The sequence below is a fragment of the Garra rufa genome, chromosome 3, assembly GCF_049309525.1.
Source record: "Garra rufa chromosome 3, GarRuf1.0, whole genome shotgun sequence".
In the NCBI taxonomy this organism is placed as follows: Eukaryota; Metazoa; Chordata; class Actinopteri; order Cypriniformes; family Cyprinidae; genus Garra; species Garra rufa.
In genome coordinates, this window is record NC_133363.1 from 64,551,764 (window position 1) to 64,574,496 (window position 22,733).

General features: G+C 42.4%; 1 protein-coding gene across 3 annotated transcripts in view; it reads right to left on the reverse strand.

Moving 5' to 3' along the window:
• Window positions 1–22,733, reverse strand: part of LOC141331460 (fucolectin-5-like) — a 71,349-nt gene that overhangs the window by 10,398 nt on the left and 38,218 nt on the right. For all 3 annotated transcript variants that reach the window (XM_073836510.1, XM_073836509.1, XM_073836508.1), the window contains exon 2: window positions 6,819–6,857. In XM_073836510.1, the coding sequence (XP_073692611.1) occupies window positions 6,819–6,837 (19 nt within the window). In that variant the 5' untranslated portion in view covers window positions 6,838–6,857. The remainder of the gene's footprint in view (window positions 1–6,818; window positions 6,858–22,733) is intronic.

The window sequence follows — 22,733 nt, forward strand, 5'->3', positions numbered from 1 at the left end:
GACTGTTGCATGCCCAGAGTGAAGCATGGGGGTGGATCAGTGATGGTTTGGGCTGCAATATCATGGCATTCTCTAGGCCCAATACTTGTGCTAGATGGGCGCGTCACTGCCAAGGACTACCGAACTATTCTGGAGGACCATGTGCACCCAATGGTTCAAACATTGTATCCTGAAGGCAGTGCCGTGTATCAGGATGATAATGCACCAATACACACAGCAAGACTGGTGACAGAGTGGTTTAATGAACATGAAAGTGAAGTTGAACATCTCCCATGGCCTGCACAGTCACCAGATCGAAATATTATTGAGCCACTTTGGGGTGTTTTGGAGGAGCGAGTCAGGAAACGTTTTCCTCCACCAGCATCACGTAGTGACCTGGCCACTATTCTGAAAGAGGAATGGTTTAAAATCCCTCTGGCCACTGTTCAGGACTTGTATCTGTCATTCCCAAGACGAATTAAATCTGTATTGGCTGCAAAAGGAGGCCCTACACCATACTAATAAATTATTGTGATCTAAAACCAGGTGTTTCAGTTTCATTGTCCAACCCCTCTCTCTCTCTCTCTCTATATATATATATATATATCATGTGATCTGAATCCTGCTCAACAGATGAATACTGCTTTCTTTCACTTGAGTCTCTTCAAACTGTTTTCCTCTAAGAGTGCTTTACCAACTTCAGATGTTCAACTACACTGATATTCTAGTGTAAAACTACTTGACTAGTGATGATGAGTTTTTCAAGCACTTAAATATCAGGTATGATTTACTAGTTTCATTTGTTGAACAGAATTCATAAAAGAGTTTTCAGAAACGACACCAATTCTGTTCACATCTCTGTGGTTAGATCACAATATGTATTTGGTTTTATGTAGATTTTAATACTGTGTTGTAAATAAACTACAAATAATCTAAAAATCCTTTGTTTGTATCTTCTCACATTTTCCTGCCTGACATTTTCAATAATTGGCCATTAGGGAGGGCTATTTGTCTCTCAGGTGTGAATTGTTAAATATTCTTGGGTCATTGCCACACCTTCAAATATTCCCTTTCGATCACAAAACATGTTTTAGAAAATTTACATAAATGTATTGTTTTCTCTGAACGAGTGAAAGAGATGATTTTCACATCATTTGGTTGAAAAAAATTCTAGCTTACCCCATCCAATTGCCAAAAGTCTTGTGAACCAATGTTCTGTATGTGTTTCATGGTTTTATTTCAGTGACTTCAAAAATTTAGTTTTTCACTAACCACGCATAAACATAGTTTTCTCAAAAAAACATGTACATTCACGTTGCTTGCAAATTATTGTAGCCCAATATGTGCTGATTACAGTGCAATCAGACTTTAGGCATTTATGTGTTGTTAAGGTACTGAAAAAAGCACAAATGTCAGGGCATGTCAAAACTTCTTCAGGGCCCCAAAACACCCTCAGACCCCAGTGATCTTTTTCACTATTTGGATCTCAAGTAAGACCAATATCCAAAAAAGAACGTCTGGGTTACGTATGTAACCCCTGTTCCATGAGGACAGGGAACGAGACGCTGCATCCTGGTGGACACTATGAGAACTGCCTTCAGCATGACCGGTTCTGAAACAAGCTATAGAACAATGACAGTGAACTTGACACTGTCCGGCGCCAGCCTATGACATCATCGACAGGCGTCTGCTAGTATAAAAGCAGGTGCCTGAGAGCACAACACCATCTTTTTGTCTGACGGAGGTATGTGCAGGGCCCGAGGCATGGCCCCGAGATGCAGCGTCTCGTTCCCTGTCCTCAGGGAACAGGGGTTACATACGTAACTACGACGTTCCCTTCCGGAGGGAACTCTACGCTGCGTCCTGGTGGACACTATGGGAACGTTTATACCCACGCTGCCATGCCGAGGGATAAGTGATCAAACTGACTGAATGAGGAGTCAAGAAGGAAATCACCCCTGCATCAGCGAGAGTCGCTGGGGCCCAGTGACCTGCCACGGCTAGCTCGGCTACCTGTGCACGTAACTCAAGCGTGGAGGCCTAGAGGGAGCCTACTACACTTAGCTCCCTAAGTGATGGAGCTCATAAACGCCCTGTTTCATAACGGGCAGAGTTTAGGAAATGGAGGTCTCAGCAGAGCGAATGTCTGCTCTAGGGACCTGACAACATTCAGTGCTAACAGGTATAGGTGCTATACTCGACACTGGGGGTATTCAGTGAGGCTGAATAGCCTGTGCAACAAAACTACCCAAGTGGAGCTTCTGCTCAGAGGGAATCTTCAGAGTGGAGGTCTCATGACCTAACTACACTTGACACTGACGATGGTCTGTGAGGCTGAATAGCCCGTGCAGCAGACCTGTCTAAGTGGAGATTTTCTGAGGAGTTGGAGGCTTCAAAGAAAGGAAGCCTGACAACACTCTGCGCCTTCCAGAGAGCAACTCTAAGAATGGAGGTGCCGTGACACCTCTACACTCAAAACCTGGAGATAGTCAGTGAGGCTGAGTAGCCTGTGCAGCAGAACTACCTACATGGAGTTTCTGAGGAGTGACTGCTTCAAAGGAAGCTAGAAAGTACTCTGTGTCTTGCAAAGGAAAACTCTAAGAGTGGAGGTCTTGTGACCTAACTACACTTCAACACTGAGGGTAGTCAGTGAGGCTGAATAGCCTGTACAACAGAACTACCTGAGTGGAGTTTCTGCAAAGTGGCGGCTTTGAAAGAAGAAGCCTGGTACGACTCTGCACCCAGCAGAGGACAACTCTAAGGATGGAGGTCTGCGACCTATCTACACCCAACACTAGAGGTAGTCCGTGAGGCTGAATAGCCTGTGCAGTCGGACTGCCTACTTCTAGTGAATCTCTGGAGGCAACGACAGACTCTAAGAGTGGAGGTCTGATGACCTAACTACACTCCAACCCTTGATAGGGAGTCTGGTGGCAATATTCTGTGGGCAGAAGAGGACTCTAAGAGTGGAGGTCCCATGACCTACTACACTTCAACACTCCAGGTGTCCATCGAGGCTGAATAGCCTATGCGAAGGTGCCACATGAGCGGAGTCTGGAAAGTGGAGGCTTTCAGAGAGGAAGCCTAACACACTTTCGTGCTTAGCAAAGAAGAACTCTGAGAGTGGAGGTCTTGTGACCTATCTACACTCTAACCCTGAAGGTAATCCGCAAGGCTGGGAAGCCTCTGAATTACGTATGTGGAGCTCTCCTGGAGAGTGGAAGCCGGAGAAGGCGTCAACACTCAATCCTGCTAGCAGTGCTATCTGGATTGAAGTTGGGAAAACTAAGAGGTTTTTGAGAAAAACCAACTCAAAAGATGGACACGAAGGATTCCCCCGCGTGGTCCACACCGTATAGGGAGGGACCTTACCATAAAAATGGATTTTAGTGAAGTGCCTAAGTAGTGCACTTACCACTCACGTGGATTTTAGAGAGTGCTCAAAAGACCAGCGTGAGCAAACACCACAAATGTGGGTTTAAGTAGGTGCCCTGAGCATAGCGGGAGGATCACCCAATTTGCAGTCTCTAGGCGATAGCAGAGCCTGAAAGCGGAGCTTCTGGAGAGGGGAGGCTTCAGCAGAAAGACTCTCTAAAGCGAGAGGAGGCCTACGACGCTCTCCCTAGGGAAACTCTTCCGAGTGGAGGCCTCAAGTGAAACGCTCTAGGCGAGGGGAGGCCTGACTACACTCGACGCTCAAGAAAAGGCAGATACTCACAGTAGAGCAAATAATGAAAAATTCTATTTATCATCTAGCTCTGTGTAGTGGAGGCTCCGAGACTGCATCTCTGAGGAGAAAAGCCTACAACACTAGTTTTTTGGTGAGTGGACGACTGTACACCCCAAAAAAATAGTCAGCGAGGCACTCATGGGCCTGCTAGCTGCTATAACTGTGAGAGTGAAGGTCTCAGTACTGTTGGCTGTAACAGAGGGGAGACCTATAACACTGTGCTTATCAAAGGAGTTGAAAAAACTTAAGGGTTTTGGAACCAACTCGAACATGGGCACGGAGGATTATCCTGCGTGGTCCAACCTGTGAGGGATTTGAAGAAGGATCCTGCCTTTACGGGAGGAATCCTTACCATAAATATGGATTTTAGCAAAGTGCCTATTTTTGTAGTGCACTTACCACTCGTGTGGATTTTAGGGAATGCTCAGAACAATTGTGTGAGCAGACACCACTAACGTGGTTTTAAGAAGGTGCTCTAAGCGTTTCGCGAGGAAGACACCTATATCATTCCCGGGCGATAGCAAAACCCGGAAGCGGAGCTTTCAGTGAGGGAGGCTTTAATGGTTACAAGCTCTCTCGAACGTAACAAGCCTGACGACGCTCAACTGAGGAAGCTCTATCGAGTGAAGGCCTAGGTATACACGCCCTCTCGCGGAGAGGAGGCCTGCCTACACACACGCTTATAATGACAGGTCCACAAAAAGAGTTCACAAGCTGCCTTAACCTTGTGTTTTCGGCCTGCATTTCTGGTGAGTGGAGGCTTGACAGAAATACCTCATAAAGAGGGAGCCTAGCGACACTCGACCCAGTAAAAAAGTTCTCATAAATGGAGGTCTAAGAATGACCTGGCTACATTCAGCGCTAAGAAGTATCCCTCTCTATATGTCTCTCATATAGAGGATTTCACAGAGAGGAGGCCTTCTAGGCCTGCTACACTCAGTTCTGGCAGATTGGGTTTTAGTCACAATACCAGAAATCATTCAGCAAGGCCCAGAAGGGGCCTACCAGCTAAATATATAAGATTTCTACTTCAAAGCGGGGCTTTTTTTTTTTTAAAGAGAGCGAAGGCTTCATCTCTCTCTCAGAGAGGGAGCCTTAATGACGCTCTATTCACCCTAACACACATACTCCTAGGAGTGGAGGTCTCACATATATGTATATAAAATACACAGGGAAGGGACCTGACTACACTCATGAAAAAAAGAGTATTACTCTAAGCAGGGTTTGAGTGAGCGGAGGCTTCAGTAGCGATTTTTTCCCCGCTTGAAGCAGCTTGACAACGCTCAAGAGGGTTTTACATCTTCTCCTATGTATATGTATGTGAGATTATGTCTGTACCAAGCTTACTCTTTAACGGAGGTTTTATTTTTAAAACCTGACAATGCTTAACCCAGAAGGGGTCTTCCACGAGTGGAGGTCTCTACACACTGTTTTCATTTATAAAACGAGGGGAGACCTGGCTACACTCGGCACTTGGTGGCAGTGGAGCTCAAGAGGAGCTCGAGCACTGCAATAAACACCCAAGCAGAGCTGGCAGACAAAACAGGAAACATACACATACATATTTGAACATTTTTATTTAAAGTGTCCTTATTGTTCACCTGCTGGGCCACGAGATCGAGATCTCATCATTGGCCCAGCCCCAGAGTTTTTGGCGAGGGGGAAAAAGGAGGGGCAGGTAGCCGAACGGACGTGAGGGGAACCAGAGAGGAGACCGCGGCCATAACAGACATCAACTCTTCATATGCGGGGCAGGGAGGCTGCATGGGCTCAGAGAGCTCATCTCGTTCCATTTCAGCCTCCTGCTCGCCCTGGCTTGAAGCCAAAAGAGCACTCGCTGCAGGACCGGAAGATGTGAGTCTTCTTTTAGACAGCACATCTTCCGCTAGCAGCACGTTCTCGTCTCCGGCTGACGTGCGCGAGAGATTAGACCCTCTCTCAAGCTCGTCAGCCAGCTCCAGCTGTGATCCCAGCGATCTCAGCCGCCGCGGGGCCCGAGCTGCATGGGGCGGATGGATGTCCCAATTCCCTCGGGAAAAGAGACAAATGAGAACAGAGTATCTCAAAAGTGAAACTCTCACAATGAACGCGCTCCGCTCCTTCTAGAGCAGAGCACGCGTGCTCTTACACCTAAACACACCAAACAGAGGTCGTGTGCATCATCAGGTGTCAGATTTCTCTGACACGGATCCGCACACTTCCTAAACAGTTTCTCTCTAGGCATCGCTGTACTCACTCGTTTAAAACAGAGGACTCTGAAGACAAAAAGATGGTGTTGTGCTCTCAGGCAGGCGCCTGTTGATGATGTCATAGGCTGGCGCCGGACAGTGTCAAGTTCACTGTCGTTGTTCTATAGCTTGTTTCAGAACCGGTCATGCTGAAGGCAGTTCCCATAGTGCCCACCAGGATGCAGCGTAGAGTACCCTCCGGAAGGGAACCAACATTTCTTATTTCTTATGTTGTAATGGGTCACAGCTAACATAGAGTTTGACCAACAAGTGATAAACCAAGCATGCACACCAACTTTGTCAGTCCTTCTTACAATATATTACTCAAATTTCTATGCTTTTTTGGTCCTACAATAAACCTCTTAGCATTAATGACAAGTTCAGGGATTTCTACATCTCTCTACTCCAATGTAGAAAGTGTACTCTTCTTATTGGCTCTGCCTCCAAATTGGATGAACTTCTTATTTTAGATTAAATTAGGACTTTACTGAGCCTCCTTGAGAATGGAAAGTGCCTAGACCCAGGCGGCTTTCTGGAAGAATTATTTAAGACACTCTCAGATCAACTTCAAGATCTAAGAAGTGTGATGGGTGACCAATTTTTGTCAAATATTGTTGTTTGCTGAAGCTATTGAACCCTTAACTCTGGCTCTCAGATCTAGAATGATGACTGGTGTGTATCCATGGTGGGTAAGCATAGAGAAAGCTCCACTCTGACTCATCTTTCATAGTTTCCATTTTAGTCTATTTGATATTGGAAAACTAAAACTGACAGGACAATAATTATGGACATCATACTGTATCAGAGCTTAATTATAGGGCAAAATTCATAAGTACTTTTATATTTGCCAGTTCAGAACAAAGACACTTAAGGATTCTTACCTTCTTGTCCATTTGCCATTTCTTCAACCAATAAAAACCCTGTGGAAACAAGTGAAACAGGCGGGTTTACCGAATCACATTCCAATTAGCATATATATATATATTCCAATTAGCATATATATAACATTGACATACACACACACACACACACACACACACACACACACTTCTGAGCAAAGGTCTTAGGCCACTAGTATTGTTACCAACAAAAAAACGGTTGTCAGTAATTTCTGTCTATGTGTGTCTGTCAGAAATATCAGTTTACATTTCTAATTCATTTTGCCATTAATTGTAATAATCCAGTGAGATTACTGGATGATAATGAGATCAGATCTCTGTGTGGAGCACTGCCTGTTGTCAGACTCCTGACAAACAAAAATCTCACTGGATTATTACAATTAAACAAAATTAATATTTGGAAAAGTAAACTGATATTTCCTACTGACACACTACAGCAAAAGATAGAAATTACTGACTTAAAACCATTTTTGTTGGTAAAAATTCTAGTGGCCCAAGACTTTTATTGTAATCTATATTGTAATCTAAAGTAGGACTAGGAAACTTTACTTTGTTCTTGACAAATAAAAACTATTTTCATACACAAATGAACTATCTATCTAACAATCTATTTAACATAAGATTTGTTTGGTAAAGTAGATCAAAAACATGGAATAGATTAAGTGACAAACAAATCCATTATCAGATATTTAAATTAACGAACCTTCACTCAAGGACACATTAAATGAATCGGAAGTTACTGTAAAGGCGTTTTTAATGTTAAAAAATATTTGTATTTCACATAATTGCTGTTCTTTTTAACTTTCTATTCATCAAATAGCTTGCAAATCAAAATGCATCACAGTTTACATACAAAAATCTGAAGCAGCACAGCTGTTTTCAACATTGACAATAATCAAAAACGATTCTTGAGCAGCAAATCAGCTCTGCATCATAGTAGAAAATGCTACTTTGCATCATATAAATGCAGCCTTGGTGGGCAGAAGAGATCTGTTTAAAATAAAGAAAGAAACTTGAAAAAAATGTTAATAATTTAATGTTCCAATGTACATACTACAATAATATTACCACGAAAAACTGCTTAATTACAGACAAGCATCAATGCATGAAACGGCTCTAGCATATCCAGGGTTGTTTGCCAAGAAACACTTCACAATATGCTGTAAATCATCGCAAAAAAAAAAAAAAAAAAAAAACAGTACATATTAGTGCAAAATATCAAATACATGAACATTTTACTTTACCCAGTAAGATCCACATGCACTTGTAGAGCTTTTTCATGGCTGATTATAGGGATCTGTCTCTCTCTTAGGATGGAAAGTGTGAGTGTTATCAGTTTTATGGAGGATGACCTTTTTTAATATGCATCACATGACCAATCTTTTCGCTCCTCCCCTCCAACACATTCGCCCATTTCTCATGATCATGAACATGCAGAGAATACAAACAAATTTTAGTTAATTATAATGATAGCATCTTATTTTCACTCATACTCAACATTAAATAAATGAATGTGCTGAGTAAAAGGGTATGCAGTTGAGCCTATACATATATAAACTCAAAATTATTTGTAACTGTATTACTGTCTGTATTCGGTTAAAATCCAGAGGTGGGTGAAGCTTAAAATTAAAGATTGTCAAGTTACATGAGAATCACTTTCTAAATGTAATTCTGTTCACTTCATGGTTTTCATTTAACAAATATGTCTTGTAGAAGTTGTAGAAACCAGTTTTAAGCTACTCTTTATTGCTAGAACATGACAAACACTTGCCAATCTGTAATAAGAATGTATGATTTATTCAAACATATATTAGTAATAAAGTCAGCCGATTAAGTTAAAATGTGTAGTGCAGAAAGGTAAACAGTGGGGCAAATAAGTATTTGATACGCTGCTGATTTATCATGTTTTCCCACTTTCAAAGAATAGAGAGATCTGTAATTTTCATTGTAGGTACACCTCAACTGTGAGAAACAGAATCTAAAATATATATAAAAATCCAAAAAAAAAAAATACATTGTATGATTTTTAAAGAATTAATTTCCATTTTATTGCATAAAGTAAGTATTTGATCACCTACCAACCAGCAAGAATTCTGGCTCCAACTTCTCCACTCTGGCGAAGACTATAGAGCTGTCCAAAGACACTAGTGACAAAATTGCAGACCTGCACAAGGCTGGAATGGGCTACAGGAAAACAGCTTGGTGAAAAGGCAACAACTGATTGCACAATTATTAGAAAATGGAAGAAATTCAAGATGACTGTAAGTCTCCCTCGGACTGGGGCTCCGTGCAAGATATCGCCTCGTGGAGTATCAGTGATCATGAGAAAGGTGAGGAATACACCTAGATCTACACAGGAGGAACCTGGTCAATGACCTGAAGAGAGCTTGACCACGGTCTCAACGGTTAGCATTAGTAACACACTACATCATCATGGATTAAAATCCTTGCACAAGGTTGCCCTGCTCAAGCCAGCACATGTTCAGGCCTGTCTGAAGTTTGCCAAAGACCATCTGGATGATCCAGAGGAGGCACGGGAGAAGGTCTTGTGGTCAGATGAGACCAAAATAGAACTTTCTGGTATAAACTCCACTCGCTGTGTTTGGAGGAAGAAGAAGGTGAGAACAATCCCAAGAACACCATGCCAACCTTGAAGCATGGGGGTGGAAACATGATGCTTTGGGGGTGCTTTTCTGCAAAGGGGACAGGACGACTGCACTGTATTGAGGGGAGGATGGATGGAGCCATGTATTGTGAGATTTTGGTCAACAACTTCCTTCCCTCTGTAAGAGCATTGAAGATGGGTCATGGCTTGGTCTTCCAGCATGACAATGACCCCAAACACACAGCCAGGGCAACTTAGGAGTGGCTCCGTAGGAAGCATTTCAAGGTCTCCAGACCTGAACCCACTAGAAAATCTATGGTGGGAGCTGAAACTCTATGTTGTCTATCGACAGCCCCAAAACCTGAAAGATCTAGAGAAGATCTGTATGGAGGAGTGGGCCAAAATCCCTGCTGCAGTGTGTGCAAACCTGGTCAAGAACTACAGCAAACATCTGACCTCTGTAATTGTAATTGTTTGTTTCTCAATTTATCTCACCAGTGGAGTTTTGGTTCCCTGCCGCTGTCACCTCTGGCTTGCTTAGTTGGGGACACTTAACTTTACCAGTGATATTGTATACTATTTGAACAGAACTGGATGATGATATCACTGAATTATTGATTAACTGCCTTTAACTGAAAAAATTGTTTACAATACTGCGTTACTTACACTATTGTCCTGTTTAAATATTGTTTTAAGCTGCTTTAACACAATCTGTATTATTAAAATTGCTATAAAAATAAAGGTGACTTGACTTGACTAAATACTTATGGTACACTCGAGTTCCTTTTCGACGGAACTCTCACTGCATCCTCTAGGGGGCACTTGTGGGGAACGCCATCAGTGTGACACATGTCTGAAGCCTACATGCAAAACAACAACATTGGCCGGCAACAGCCTATAACGTCCCAGTAATATAAGCCCAGTCACTTCCGGCTTGAATCTTCGCTGCCGGTGCGTCACTACCATTGCGATCACAGTATAAAAGGACGCTGGTAGAACACAACATTCTCTTCGTCTTCACTGACCGTTTTGTCCTTTAGCTAAGCATATATAAATGACTAGGAGTGCATATTCTCTCTTTGGAGGCATTGCTTGTTTCTTCTAGAGACAAGCACAATCTATACCCACAGCTTTCACACAGCTCATGGGCTGCGTATTGTTGTGGAGTAAGCGCGTTCAGCTCTCGAGGGAGTTGAATGCGCTCTATGCATTCATTGCTTGTTTCTTGTGAGAGACAAGCACACTCTATACCCACAGTTTCACACGGCTTACGGGCTGTGTATGTGTGTCGGAGTAAGTGCATTCAGCTCTCAAGGGAGTTGAATGTGCTCGTTGCATGCATTGCTTGTTTCTTGTGAGAGACAAGCACACTCTATATCCACAGTTTCACACAGCTCACAGGCTGTTTTTGCGTGTTGGCTTAAGCGCGTTCGGCCCTCTGAGGAGTTGAAGGCTCTTGTTGCATGCATTGCTTGTCTCTTGCAAGAGACAAGCACACTCTGTACACACAGTTTCACGTTGCTCGCGGGTGGTGTGTTTTTGGTAAGGGAGTAAACGTTACTTGTTTCATGTATGAACTGAGCATTCTCCACTCATGAAGAGACGGCTTGTGCTCATCGCGATGCATTCACAGGATTACTTGAGCTGTAATTGCTGAGACTGCATGTGTACGCTCGCCTCCTACAGTGTTTACAATGTGTTTTGCTATGGCTCTGTTCTTGATTTCTGAAGTAATTAAGCGAGTGGGCAGAGCATGTTCAGCTCCTGTGGGAACTGAATACATGCTGCGCATTATGGAGTGAATTATCTGCCATAACTCGCGATTTGCAGTTCATGACAGATTATGAAAGGGACCTGATGGGAAGTTTCCCTATCAGTAAATTCTTAAAAATTGTATGATCTGGTTGTCTGTCAGTTTTGGGACAGATGATTTTTATCATTTTCTTTTCAGATAGCCACATTATACTGCACTTAATAGCAGTTCTCCTCTGGTAGCCCTTCCTACATGCATAGCTTTCTGAGGATATCTATGGAGGGTTTATCAGATTTCTTCAGGCCAGACATGTGGGACTGTCATTGGATAGCTCAGTGATTGCTCCCCTTCCTTGAAAAAGAGCTTTTTGGTAGTGGTCTCTTTGAGTTTTTACCCGGGCAGCACTGTCTCCCCTTCCAGGGTTGTAAGCAGACAGCCCACTCTTTGTGGTCTGGGTAATCCCAGCCAGTCCACTTCTGGTAGCTTCCTTGATATTTAAAAAAATTTATATCTAGGCTATTAACCCTTTTGATTGTTGGTTCCGAGGATGCTCTCTAGGCATGACTTGGCCCTTGTTGTTCTTCCACGATCTGTGGATCATGGCTAGAACAGGGCCCATAGTTTATATTGAGATAGAAAGCACAGGTTAGGTTAGGTTAGGTTAGGTAATTGTAGGTTAGGTACCTACCTTACGGCTGCTGTGTGATCCATGACAGCTGCATTGGATAAGACGGCCGCTTGCTGCCCCCCGATGTGTAGCCCTTCTGCCACATTGGTGTGTACGGAGACTGCATTGCCCTTTTTAGGTATCAAAAGGCTTTATGACTTTACTAGTCAGGGTCACCTGAGCACGCTGGCCCCGGGCAGAATGGATAGATCCTCCTCTACTTGGATGGCTAGGTACCTACCCCGCGGCTGCTGAATGCTCGCCCCATTTCTGGAACTGAGTTTTTTTTGTTACAGACTCATTGGATTAGTCGGCCGTTCGGTGCCGCTAAATGTGTTTGGCTCTCCGCCACATTGGTTGGTGCAGAGCCTGCACTGATCTATTCAGGTTTTAAAAGGCCATTGGTCTCCCGGAATCCAAAGACAGCAGGCTAGGCCATTAAGACTCTCTCTCTCTGTCCCTGTAATGTCCCTCCTGACATTGCATGATCTTGGCAATGCTGCATGACACTACTAGATGGAGCGTACCAGTACCTCTCTGATGTTAAAAGAAGGACGTCCACTCCCTATGGCTCTGAAAATTCCAGGTTGTAGCCCCTAGTGGAATGATAATAAATTAGCCCATTTCGCTCCCTTCACAGGAGGAGGGTCTCTTGTAAGTTGTTTCCTGTCGAGCATTCAGATTCCTCCTATTCTTGAGAATTGAATCTGCTCCAGGGCACTCCACTCAGGCTGCTCAATAGTGAGCTTTGCAGTGCTCCCCTCATGTTGAAGGGTTACTTCTGCATTTCTGCTCCTTGAAAGGTAAGAACCTCCCTCTTATTGGGACTTGTGTTCTCTGCTTCCCAGAGCCTCTTTGGAAATTTAGTGTCCAGGCTAGCCTGACAAGTAAGTGCGCACAAATTCTCTGCACACTTTCTAAAAATCCAAGTAAGTGGGAAGTACTCAAGTCTTTGCACACTTTCTAAAATCCTGTATGGTGTGGGTATCCTGTATCCTGTAACTTCGTTCCCATTCTTGAGTTGGTTTAAAACCCCTGGTCACCTTGGGTCCCACTCCACTAAGGTATCCTCTCAGATACCTCTTGAGCATCTGCTACCTAGGACTGGTCAAAGCACTCCTAGGCTTGCACCTTAGTAACGGTTTTCTTCTAAAATGCATGTTTATGGTAAGTGTGCACACAAGTCTCTGTGCACTTTCTAAAATCCACATAAGTGTTAACTATGCATGCAAGTCTCTGCACACTTTCTGAAATCCTGTATGGTATGGTTTACGCGCTAAACTTCATTCCCATCCTTGTGTTGGTTTAAAGCACCGGCTACCTTGGGCCCCACTCTACTTATGTTTGCCTGAACACGGTGCTGCTACCCATGTTCTGTGAGGCAGTTCCTGAGGGAACAAACCTATGCAGAGCTAGCGGTAGCCCCTGCATAACCTACACACTTAGCATTATCCCCTTGAAGGAACCTGCTATGATTCCAAGCCTTGAGCTTTACCCTGGGTCCAGCTCTCTGACCCCTTGCAGGTAAGGTTTGGGTAACAGCTCAGGCCTTTGGCTGAAACATCACTGACAGCCATCACAAACATCTCAGGGGCAATTCCCTTAAGTTTAAGGAAGTTGGTACTTAGTGCTCGCCTTTGTTAGCAAGCTTTTCCCTTAGCATGGCAGCGTGGGTATACCATTCTCCACAAGCACCCCCTAGAGGACGCAGTAAGATTTCCCTCGAAATGGAACATCTCAGGTTACATATGTAACCATGGTTTCCTAAGATAGGGAACGAGACACCGTTGGGGGACCATCTGGATGATCCGGAGGAGTCATGGGAGAAAGTCCTGTGGTCAGATGAGACCAAAGTAGAACTTTTTGGTCTTAACTCTATTCGCTGTGTTTGGAGGAAGAACAATGATGAGTACCATCCCAATAATACCATACCTACAGTGAAGCATGGGGCTGTAAGCATCATGCTCTGGGGGTGTTTTTCTGCACATGGAACAGGACGACTGCACTGTATTAAGGAAAGGATGAACGGGGCCATGTATTGTGACATATTGGGCAAAAACCTTCCCTCAGAGCATTAAAGATGGGTCGTGGCAAGGTCTTCCAACGTGACAATGAGCCAAAGCACACAGCCAGGAAAACTACAGGAAACATTTGACCTCTGTAATTGTTAAAGGCTTCTGTACCAATTTTTATTTTTTATTTTTTTGACTCAAGTGATTAAATACTGATTTGACACAGTAATTCACAAATAAATTGTTAAAAAAAAAAATCATACAATGTGATTTCCGGATTTTTATCGGATTTTTTTCCGGATTTTTTTAGATTCTGTCTCTCACAATGGAAATGCACCTATGCTGAAAATTGTAGACCCCTCCATGATTTCTAAGTAGGAGAACTTGCAAAATCACAGGGTGATCAAATAGTTATTGACCTCACTGTACGTAACCTAAGACGTTTACTAGGGTACTTCAAGTTGTAAGTAAATACATTTTAATACAGAGATAGCTGGATGTTGTTAAGATTATTTTAAGAAGTAAAGAATAGTTTTTAGTAAATTAAGTACAAAAATCAAGTGTGAAAATAGAGCATGATAAGTACATTATAAAAGTGCACTTGTTTTTCACCTGGGAAAACAGACAAACAAATAAGCAGCTTATTTGCACATTTAAATTGTACTACTTTTACTATTTAAAAAAAAAAAAAACTAGATATACACCATAGATACACATTCACAGTAAGTAAGGATGATCATGAATATTCAAAGCTGTTCTCAATTCAAGGTGCCAAACAAAATCACTGCATGCAGATGAGCACATGTAAAAGTAAATTTGCCTTGAGCTTGTTTTTGTGAGCAAGTCTTTTCTTCATTCAAACCACTTTTTCATAAATTTAATATTAAAAACTGGTGTATTACATATATTTTAAATACAAATATTATATATTAAATTGTTAATAATTCATTCAAATAAATTAATCACTTTTAAATAGACTGCAGCAACTGATATTTTAACTTAAAAAAAATCTGGTTGGCTGGTCTTAGCTTGTTTAAGATGGAAGTAGCTGGATTTAGCTGGTCTCCCAGACTGGCCAGGCTGGTCAGGCTGATCAGGCTGGTTTTAGGTGGTGGTTTACCAGCCTGACCAGCAAAGAGCAGCCTAACCAGCCTGGCCAGGCAGGAAAAGTGGCCAAAGCCCCTCTAAAACCAGCCTTCTAACCAGCTATGACCAGCTAAAACAAGCCAACCATCCTAGGCTGGTTTTAGCTGTTTTTTGTTGTTGTTGTTGTTGTTGTTGTTGTTGTTTTTGTTTTTTCAAAAGGGTTGTCTCACATTATTTTGCTTAGTTTAGAATTGCAAGGAAATCGTTATCTCTATTTGATCTCTAAAAAACTAAAATTAAAAAAACTAAACTTTAGTTAAGTTTAGTTAAACTAAAACTAAACTAAATAGAAATGTTCATAAAATAAAAACTAAACTAAAACTAACAAAACTGTTAATTAAACTAATAAAAACAAAACTAAATTTTATTGCAAATTTGAAAACGATATTAAAATAATTTAAAAAGCAAAACTATAATAAACTTGGGCTGGAAGTTGTTGGAGGTGGTGGGAGCTGGCAGAGTGTAACGGACTCGACGACAGTGTTGAAGATCCAAACTATAGCTTTATTGAACAGATCGTTGTCAAAACAGGCAGGGTCAAGCACCAGCAAAACAGGAACATCCAGGGCAAGACAAAAGCGTAATCCAATAATACAGGCGAGGGTCAAAATCCAAGTGGGCCGTCCAAAGTAACAAATGAAACAAACAATGAAACAAGGTAAGACTATAACAATAACTATGAAACAAAAACAAAGAAACAAAACAAACAAGGCAATGGCAATGGTAAAAAACGCTTGGTAGAGTCCACAACAGCAAAACAATACTTTGCAATGGCCTGTTTGGCATGGCCCTAATTAAATGGCTGCCAAACAGGGAGGAAACCATAAAGGCAGCAGAGGGAGCAGCAACAGTCAGTGTGAAAAAGGGCTCCCTCTGCTAGCCTGGCTTTACACAGAGGAGGACAAAGGAGATGGCTGAATGTTTTGTAGCAGTTGCTTGTATCTGATGATCTTATTATAAAAACAGCCTTCTTAGGTACTCAGGCCAAAACAAACATTCTCTAAACAGAGACAGAAACTCTCTCTCTCTCGCTCTCTCTCATTCGGCATGCTCCCTTTTAATCAGGGGTCACCACAGAAGACTGATCCGTACTGTCGATTTGGCACGTTTTATTCTGGATAAACAGAGACATAAACTAACAACTGAAATTTGCATTGATCAAGTGCTGGACATTGAGATTATACACCTTTTGGGGACAGATGGAATATTTAGGTGGATGGATATTTAGGTCAACCGAAACCAGGGACACTTCCTATAACACCTGATGTACTCGTTGCATCAGAAGAAGAATGGCATCTACGCTAATATTAGTATCTTTCCTTCTTATTCCGAGGTTACCGTAGCCACCTGTATCCAGATCAGACGGTCACTACAGTCTCCTGAATCTAGTCCGAACCCATCAGCACTAAGAGATATCCTCTACAGCCCTGAATGTCAGCAGAGACCACGTCAACTAGATGTGCCCCAGAGATAGATAATCAGTGAAGACCCCATCAACTAGACGGCCATCGACGCAAGACCGCGAAAACCAGATGAGTCCTCTCCAATCTGACTTTATGGCAACTTGGAACTCTTGCATCTACATTAAATTAGTCTGTTTGTTTTTTTATTCCGAGGTCACCATAGCCACCAGATCCAGTCCGTATCCAGATCAGATGGTCACTGCAGTCCCCCGGATCCAGTCCATACCAAGAGCAGATGGTGGATCAACACCTACAGCTGAATGTCAGCAGATACCGTGTCAACTAGATGAGCCCCAGAGACAGATCATGAGGAAAGAACTCCTACCTTAAACGGCCACCGGCACAAGGCCATGGGAACCAGATGAGTCCACTCCAATTTGACTTTGATGCAATATGGAACTCTTGCATTATTATTGACATTTTATTTTCTTATTTTAATACTGTAAGGTTGCTTTGATACAACTTGTATTGTAAAAAGCGCTGTATAAATAATCTTTAAAAAAAAAATATATATATATATATATATATATATATATATATATATATATATATACTGATAAAATAAATACTATAGAGCGGCGGTATTTACCACACATTTTACAAGATTAGATGTTCACCAGAGGTGCTCAAGATCTGCAAATCATTCGCCATATCCTATCAGGCATAGCTCCTTACTCTGTTTATGTAGTAGTTGAAATTGTATGTACTGTGATGTAACAATAACCCTTTTAGTGGCTCCGTAGAAGGCCTTGTTTGTTTTCTGTGCCTTTTTTTTCTTCAGTGTTGGGGGGCCTCCAGGATCGTGTTTGGGAACCACTCCTTTAGGTCATTGTAATTATTTACAATGTGACTAGTTGGCTGCCTCCCCCCTAATTATCATCAACACCCCATCCCTTATTCGCCGTCCTTCTCCAGGCTGTGGGTGTGAATGGGAGAGGAGGGGCGCAAAAACATCCCGGGCTGGCGGCGTGTGATGAGGAGCACCTGAATGGAATGAAGCCTCATCACCGCCACTGTTTAAATGCCAAGCGCCTCTCCTCAGGAGACAGGTCTCTCCCCCGTGCATGCACTCCGGTGTCCTCATGGGTCCAGGAAGGGGTGAAGAGGTAACCATCGCCGCCAGGAAGACGAGCTGCCGGACCCGTGGTCCGGACGATGACCACACGGAGGTGCCGCGTAGGTGCAGGAGGATGATCCTGCTAAAGAAGTCGTCGCCCCTCGCGCCCCGGACCTCAGCAGGGAGCGTGTGCGGCCGTCGGACTCCGCCCCTTGCCTGGACCCTTCCCAATGGAACACTGCCCCTCCTTCACAGAACCCCTTCACGACGAGGACACCAGATCCCCCTGTTTATGTGGACACTTTTATTTCCCCTTTGGACAATTTTCTTTCACTTTCTGTTTAATAAAAGCCTCTCCAAGGCCTGACACCTCGTTTGCTCCTCCCGCCACAACAATAATTTACAATTTTATGGAAAATGCAGCTGTTCCTGTTCCCTACTAATCTACATTTTATCCTCCTTTTCTGAACGCGGAAGTCTCGCCGGAAAGGAACGGTGCTTTATATTTCCTGTCTCTGGTGTTTCTAGTCGAATAAACATGTTTTCTGAGACAATAATATAACATATTAAGTTATAAGTTTCAGTTTTTTTAATAACTTAACAAATTTTACTTCTTCACGATATTCAATTTTTTTTAAGATGCACTTGTACAGTCAAGAATAAAATTTTGTATCTAAAACATGGTCTTCAAGCTAATTTTATATTTCTATCTCATTCCGTTCAAGCTTAGAACTGGTCCAGCAGTATAAATACTGTGTTAGAGATTGCAAGTGCTGCAGGTTGCCAAACCTTCATCAAATTAGAATAAACTCACGGCTCAAATCACCTTAGTTTTGTTGAGGTAAAATGATTGTGTTCAGCACGAATCATCACCAACAGTGTGTTGGAGTTTGTTGGATCCGTGTGTTATATGCTGCATTCATGCCATATCGTAATTACCGTAATTTTGAGATGACAACACTTGACGTCCTACTTGGAGCGGTTCATGTCCTCGGACTCTGAATTATGCTTTTCTATGATGACACTATCAACACCTAAACAGAGCCTACATTGGTCAGGTGGTACAGCGGTCATATGGTACAAGTCGTAGCTTTCAGAAGACTCCCACAAGTTGTAATTACAAGCTCTACGAGGACCTGAATGCTTTTTACAAGTTGGAATGTCGTAATTACAGGAATTACGATGGAACACACCTTTACCCCGTTGGCGTTTGTTGCCATTGGTCGACGTTGGTTAACCAGACTGAACACGTTTAATCGGCATTTGTTGGGTTGTGGGATGTTTGAGCAGTGATATGTGACTTTTCAACAAATGCCAACAAACTCTGATGTAATTTAACCTGGCCATGAACCATTGCTTAGGAAATTAACCTTAAAGGTGCCATAGAATGCCTTTTTACAATATTTTAAATTGTTCTCTGATATCTACATAGAAGGTATATGGCATAGGAAAGGACAAAAAATCTCCAGAAACGGTTTTACAGGTCCATTTACAACCCTAGGATTTGTCCCTAGAATGAAATGCTCTGTTATTGCCTCATTTGGAAGCTTCATGAGCTTCATCATATTAATGAGCTCTGCTATGATTGGCTGTTTCACAGAGCTGCTCATCTCTATAGCTGGCACATGGATAAAAATATTTACTGTATTTAATTAGGAGCTCTAGCCGCTTTTAATATGTGGTTTGTTGAATCTGCCGTTTTGAATCGCTGACATTTTACTGTCATTACTGTGATCGCATGTGCTCTGTGTAAAGTTATAATGCAGAGGGAGTGCTTACTTACCACACAAGTTCAGCTGCTTGTCAGTGATACTCAGGATCTGTAAATCATTCACCATCATCACCGCAGTTATTTCTCCATTATTCACCATCATCAGCGCAGTCATCTCTCTGTTTATGTGGTAAATGAAATCTTTTGAACTGCAATGTAACAGGCTAGCGCGAGCATTAAGCTAACCATGTCCCTTCAGTGGCTTGCCTAATTTTACTGATGTACTGACGTTACCGATGATTGGGCGATGCAAATGTTGGGGGCGTAACTATTAACAATCCCAGGGATGTTGCGTAACAGTCGGTGTTATGTTGGAATTAGTCTCGTGTAGCCAGCTGAAGGTCTGGAATTCATGGCAGCTTTCCTTGGCCAAGGCCCTCCCATAAGACCGTTTGATCGACATGTCAAACAACCAATCACAGTTCGTTTCGTTCAGCGTCACATTTAGGTGCGTAGAAATGCCCAACAGACTGGCGTGCAACAAGTCAGTCATTGAAATAACCAGCATTGAAAGATAACGAAGAAGAGGGAGAACAAGCAGTAAGTCAGTAATTTGTTCCCAAACGTCGCAAATGCGTATAACAACTATGGCGTCTGCATAAGGACCTTTTAGCAAAACGCTGAGTAAATCAGTCTGCGCTTTGTTTCCCGGCGGACCGAAAATAAACAGGACACTCGCGTCTCCTGGAATTCCGATCAAATTCAACTAATCAGATGAGGACTTCGACATTCCTGAAGTGTTTCTAGTTAAGTGTACTATATGCATCAGACATTCAGCCAACGTTCCGTGGGCGTGACGTATGAGGCTGAGACTTTGTTGGAATTGACCTATTTTCCGGTGGTCTTTTGCAAACACCAGAATTATATAAGAAGGAAGAAACGATAGTATTTGAGACTCATGGTATGTCATGTCCATGTACTGAACTGTTATTATTTAACTATGCCAAGGTAAACACAGTTTTTCATTCTATGGCACCTTTAACAGTTTTTGGATCTTTGGGAGGAGAGGCCAGAGCTAGAGACCTGCCCACTCCCACAGAAATATATGTTATCTCATCACACTCCCGCCCGCGACATTCATGTTTTGTCCCGCTCTCGTCCGCAACAATGAATGAATTTACATAAAACAGTTCTGTAACATCTCATCAGTTCCACAAGACCCCAGCATAAACGCTCCAGACAAAATATTTGTTATTTAGGCCAACAATATGTGTCAAGACCGGACGCAACAAAGTAACCTTTGCAAATCATTTAAACTTTGTGTGAGCATGTCATGAATAGAATGTGGTCCCTTTAAGTCAAGTCATGTCACTTGACAGCCATCTTTGAAATGCCTCTCGGGCATGCAAGGGCAGCTCGGTTTTGACTAGAAGGGATACAGCTGTGGCTACTGGGCATGCACACATCAGTCTACAGTTATTTTTATCCCACTGTACAACAATAATACTTTTTTTTATTATAGTAAGGGCTTAGTTTAGGGTTGGGGTAGGTGTAGATGTTAAAAAAAAGAACTGTTCCTTCTAGCCACAACCGGGCAGCTCCTATCTCTTTGAATGGGGAAACATCACATTCTCCAAAACTGTTTACCAAGCTGACAATTAAATTTCATAATTTAAATCACAAAAGAAATCTGACAAGAACTGCCATCATGAATATGGTTCTTTGTGCTCCAATAGTGTTTAAAATGCTTATTTTTCAGGCTTTTTTGAGCCAGTGCATGTCCAGTATTGAGTGCATGCCATAAGAGCGCCAATTGTTTCTATAGCAACTGGGACTTCTAACTGCACCTGCAGCGACTCGCTGACTTTACTAAGTAAAGCAATGCTGTACGGGATTGTTCAGCGAAGCGGCAGAGCTCATTCTTTGTTGAGGAAGGTTTTAAAGGAAAAGGGGTAAACGTGGAGGAGTTACGATTGAACGTTTATTATAGATATACCCCATTGCAACATGGGCACAACCTAACACTTTTTGAATTTGTCGTTTATTTAAAACCACGTAGGGTTCAGAGTCCACATTATTTTCACACGTCTAATACAAATGTCACTTTTTTCATATTTACAAAGTATAAGTTTTTTCGTTATTCACCTCAAAAGAAAGGAAGTGAAATGTGACAACATGCCCCGTAGGTGGGGTACATTGTAACATCTGAGGGGCATGTTCTATGACAGCTTAAAATCTGATCAAAAAGAAAAAAAAATGCACAACAAACTAAAATATTTTGTCAATAAAATACATGTATTAAGTTTTTCAAATTAAGTAATTGTAACGGAGTGGGTCAAGACAACAGAGGTGTGGATCCTAATGCAAGCTTTATTAGCAGATGTGGTGGAAACAGGCAGGGTTCAATACCAGCAAACATGAGCAAACTGGGTAATCCAAAAGAGTAATCTGATAATCAGGCAAGGGTCAGGGCAGACAGCAAAGAATCAACAAACGCAGAAACAGTCCAGGGTCAAAACACAAAGGCAAGGCAAGGTAACTAACAAAAACAAGGAACTTGCTACAGGCTAAATAACAATCAGCAAACAGAGGTGTGGGGGAGTGACTTAAATACTAAACACAAGGGAACACTTGACAAAACCAACCAATGGGAAAAGGACACATGGAACAGTGGAACCAATCAGAACATGACACACAGAGAGAAGGGTGACATATGGGAAGACAGAGCCAGAGTCTGGGCTGGAGTGCCCTCTAATGGAGTTCATGGGCACTCCAGCTGGTGATTGTAACAGTAATGATGTTTTTTTAAAAGTTAAAATAATCTAATTTTGGGAGTTTGACAATGAACACATCGCAACCTTGCTTGGAATGGCCCTGATCACAACATACAGCTATACAGTAGATCAGGGGCGCCGCTAAGGGGGGGAAAGTTTGGACAATTCTAAGGGCCCACGCCTCTTCAAAAGGCTTTTGATTTTGGCCCACTTTTTTCACTGCATAGTGTTGCTGTGGTAAGTAGTCAATACAGTAAATTTGGTTATGCTAGCATGTGTGGAAATAAACCATGCGTTAGTTTGTGTCTCGGGCTGCCCTAAAGTGTGCAGAAAAGCTGCGCACATTCACACTGATAATGAACATGGATTTGCGCAGCTCGTCAGTGAACAACGGCTGTGTGTAGTATATTCGGCTCAACGTGAAATCATGCACCTGATGGCATTTACCGCTGATTACAGAACCGGCTTTACTGATAAAACGCGCAAGCGATCGGCCGATTCGGATCGGTGCATCCCTAGTATCCAGTTATATTCATTTTTTGTTTAGAACCAATCATACTCACTAAAAGTGTGACTGTGTTTCCAAAAACAAACCATGGGTAACTAATGAGTTAAAAAACATTCTTAATATTAAGAGTATTTTTATCAGGAAACAATGAGGAGAAAAGAACGATTAATAAGGAGGTTAAAAGGGCAATCAGATGTGCTA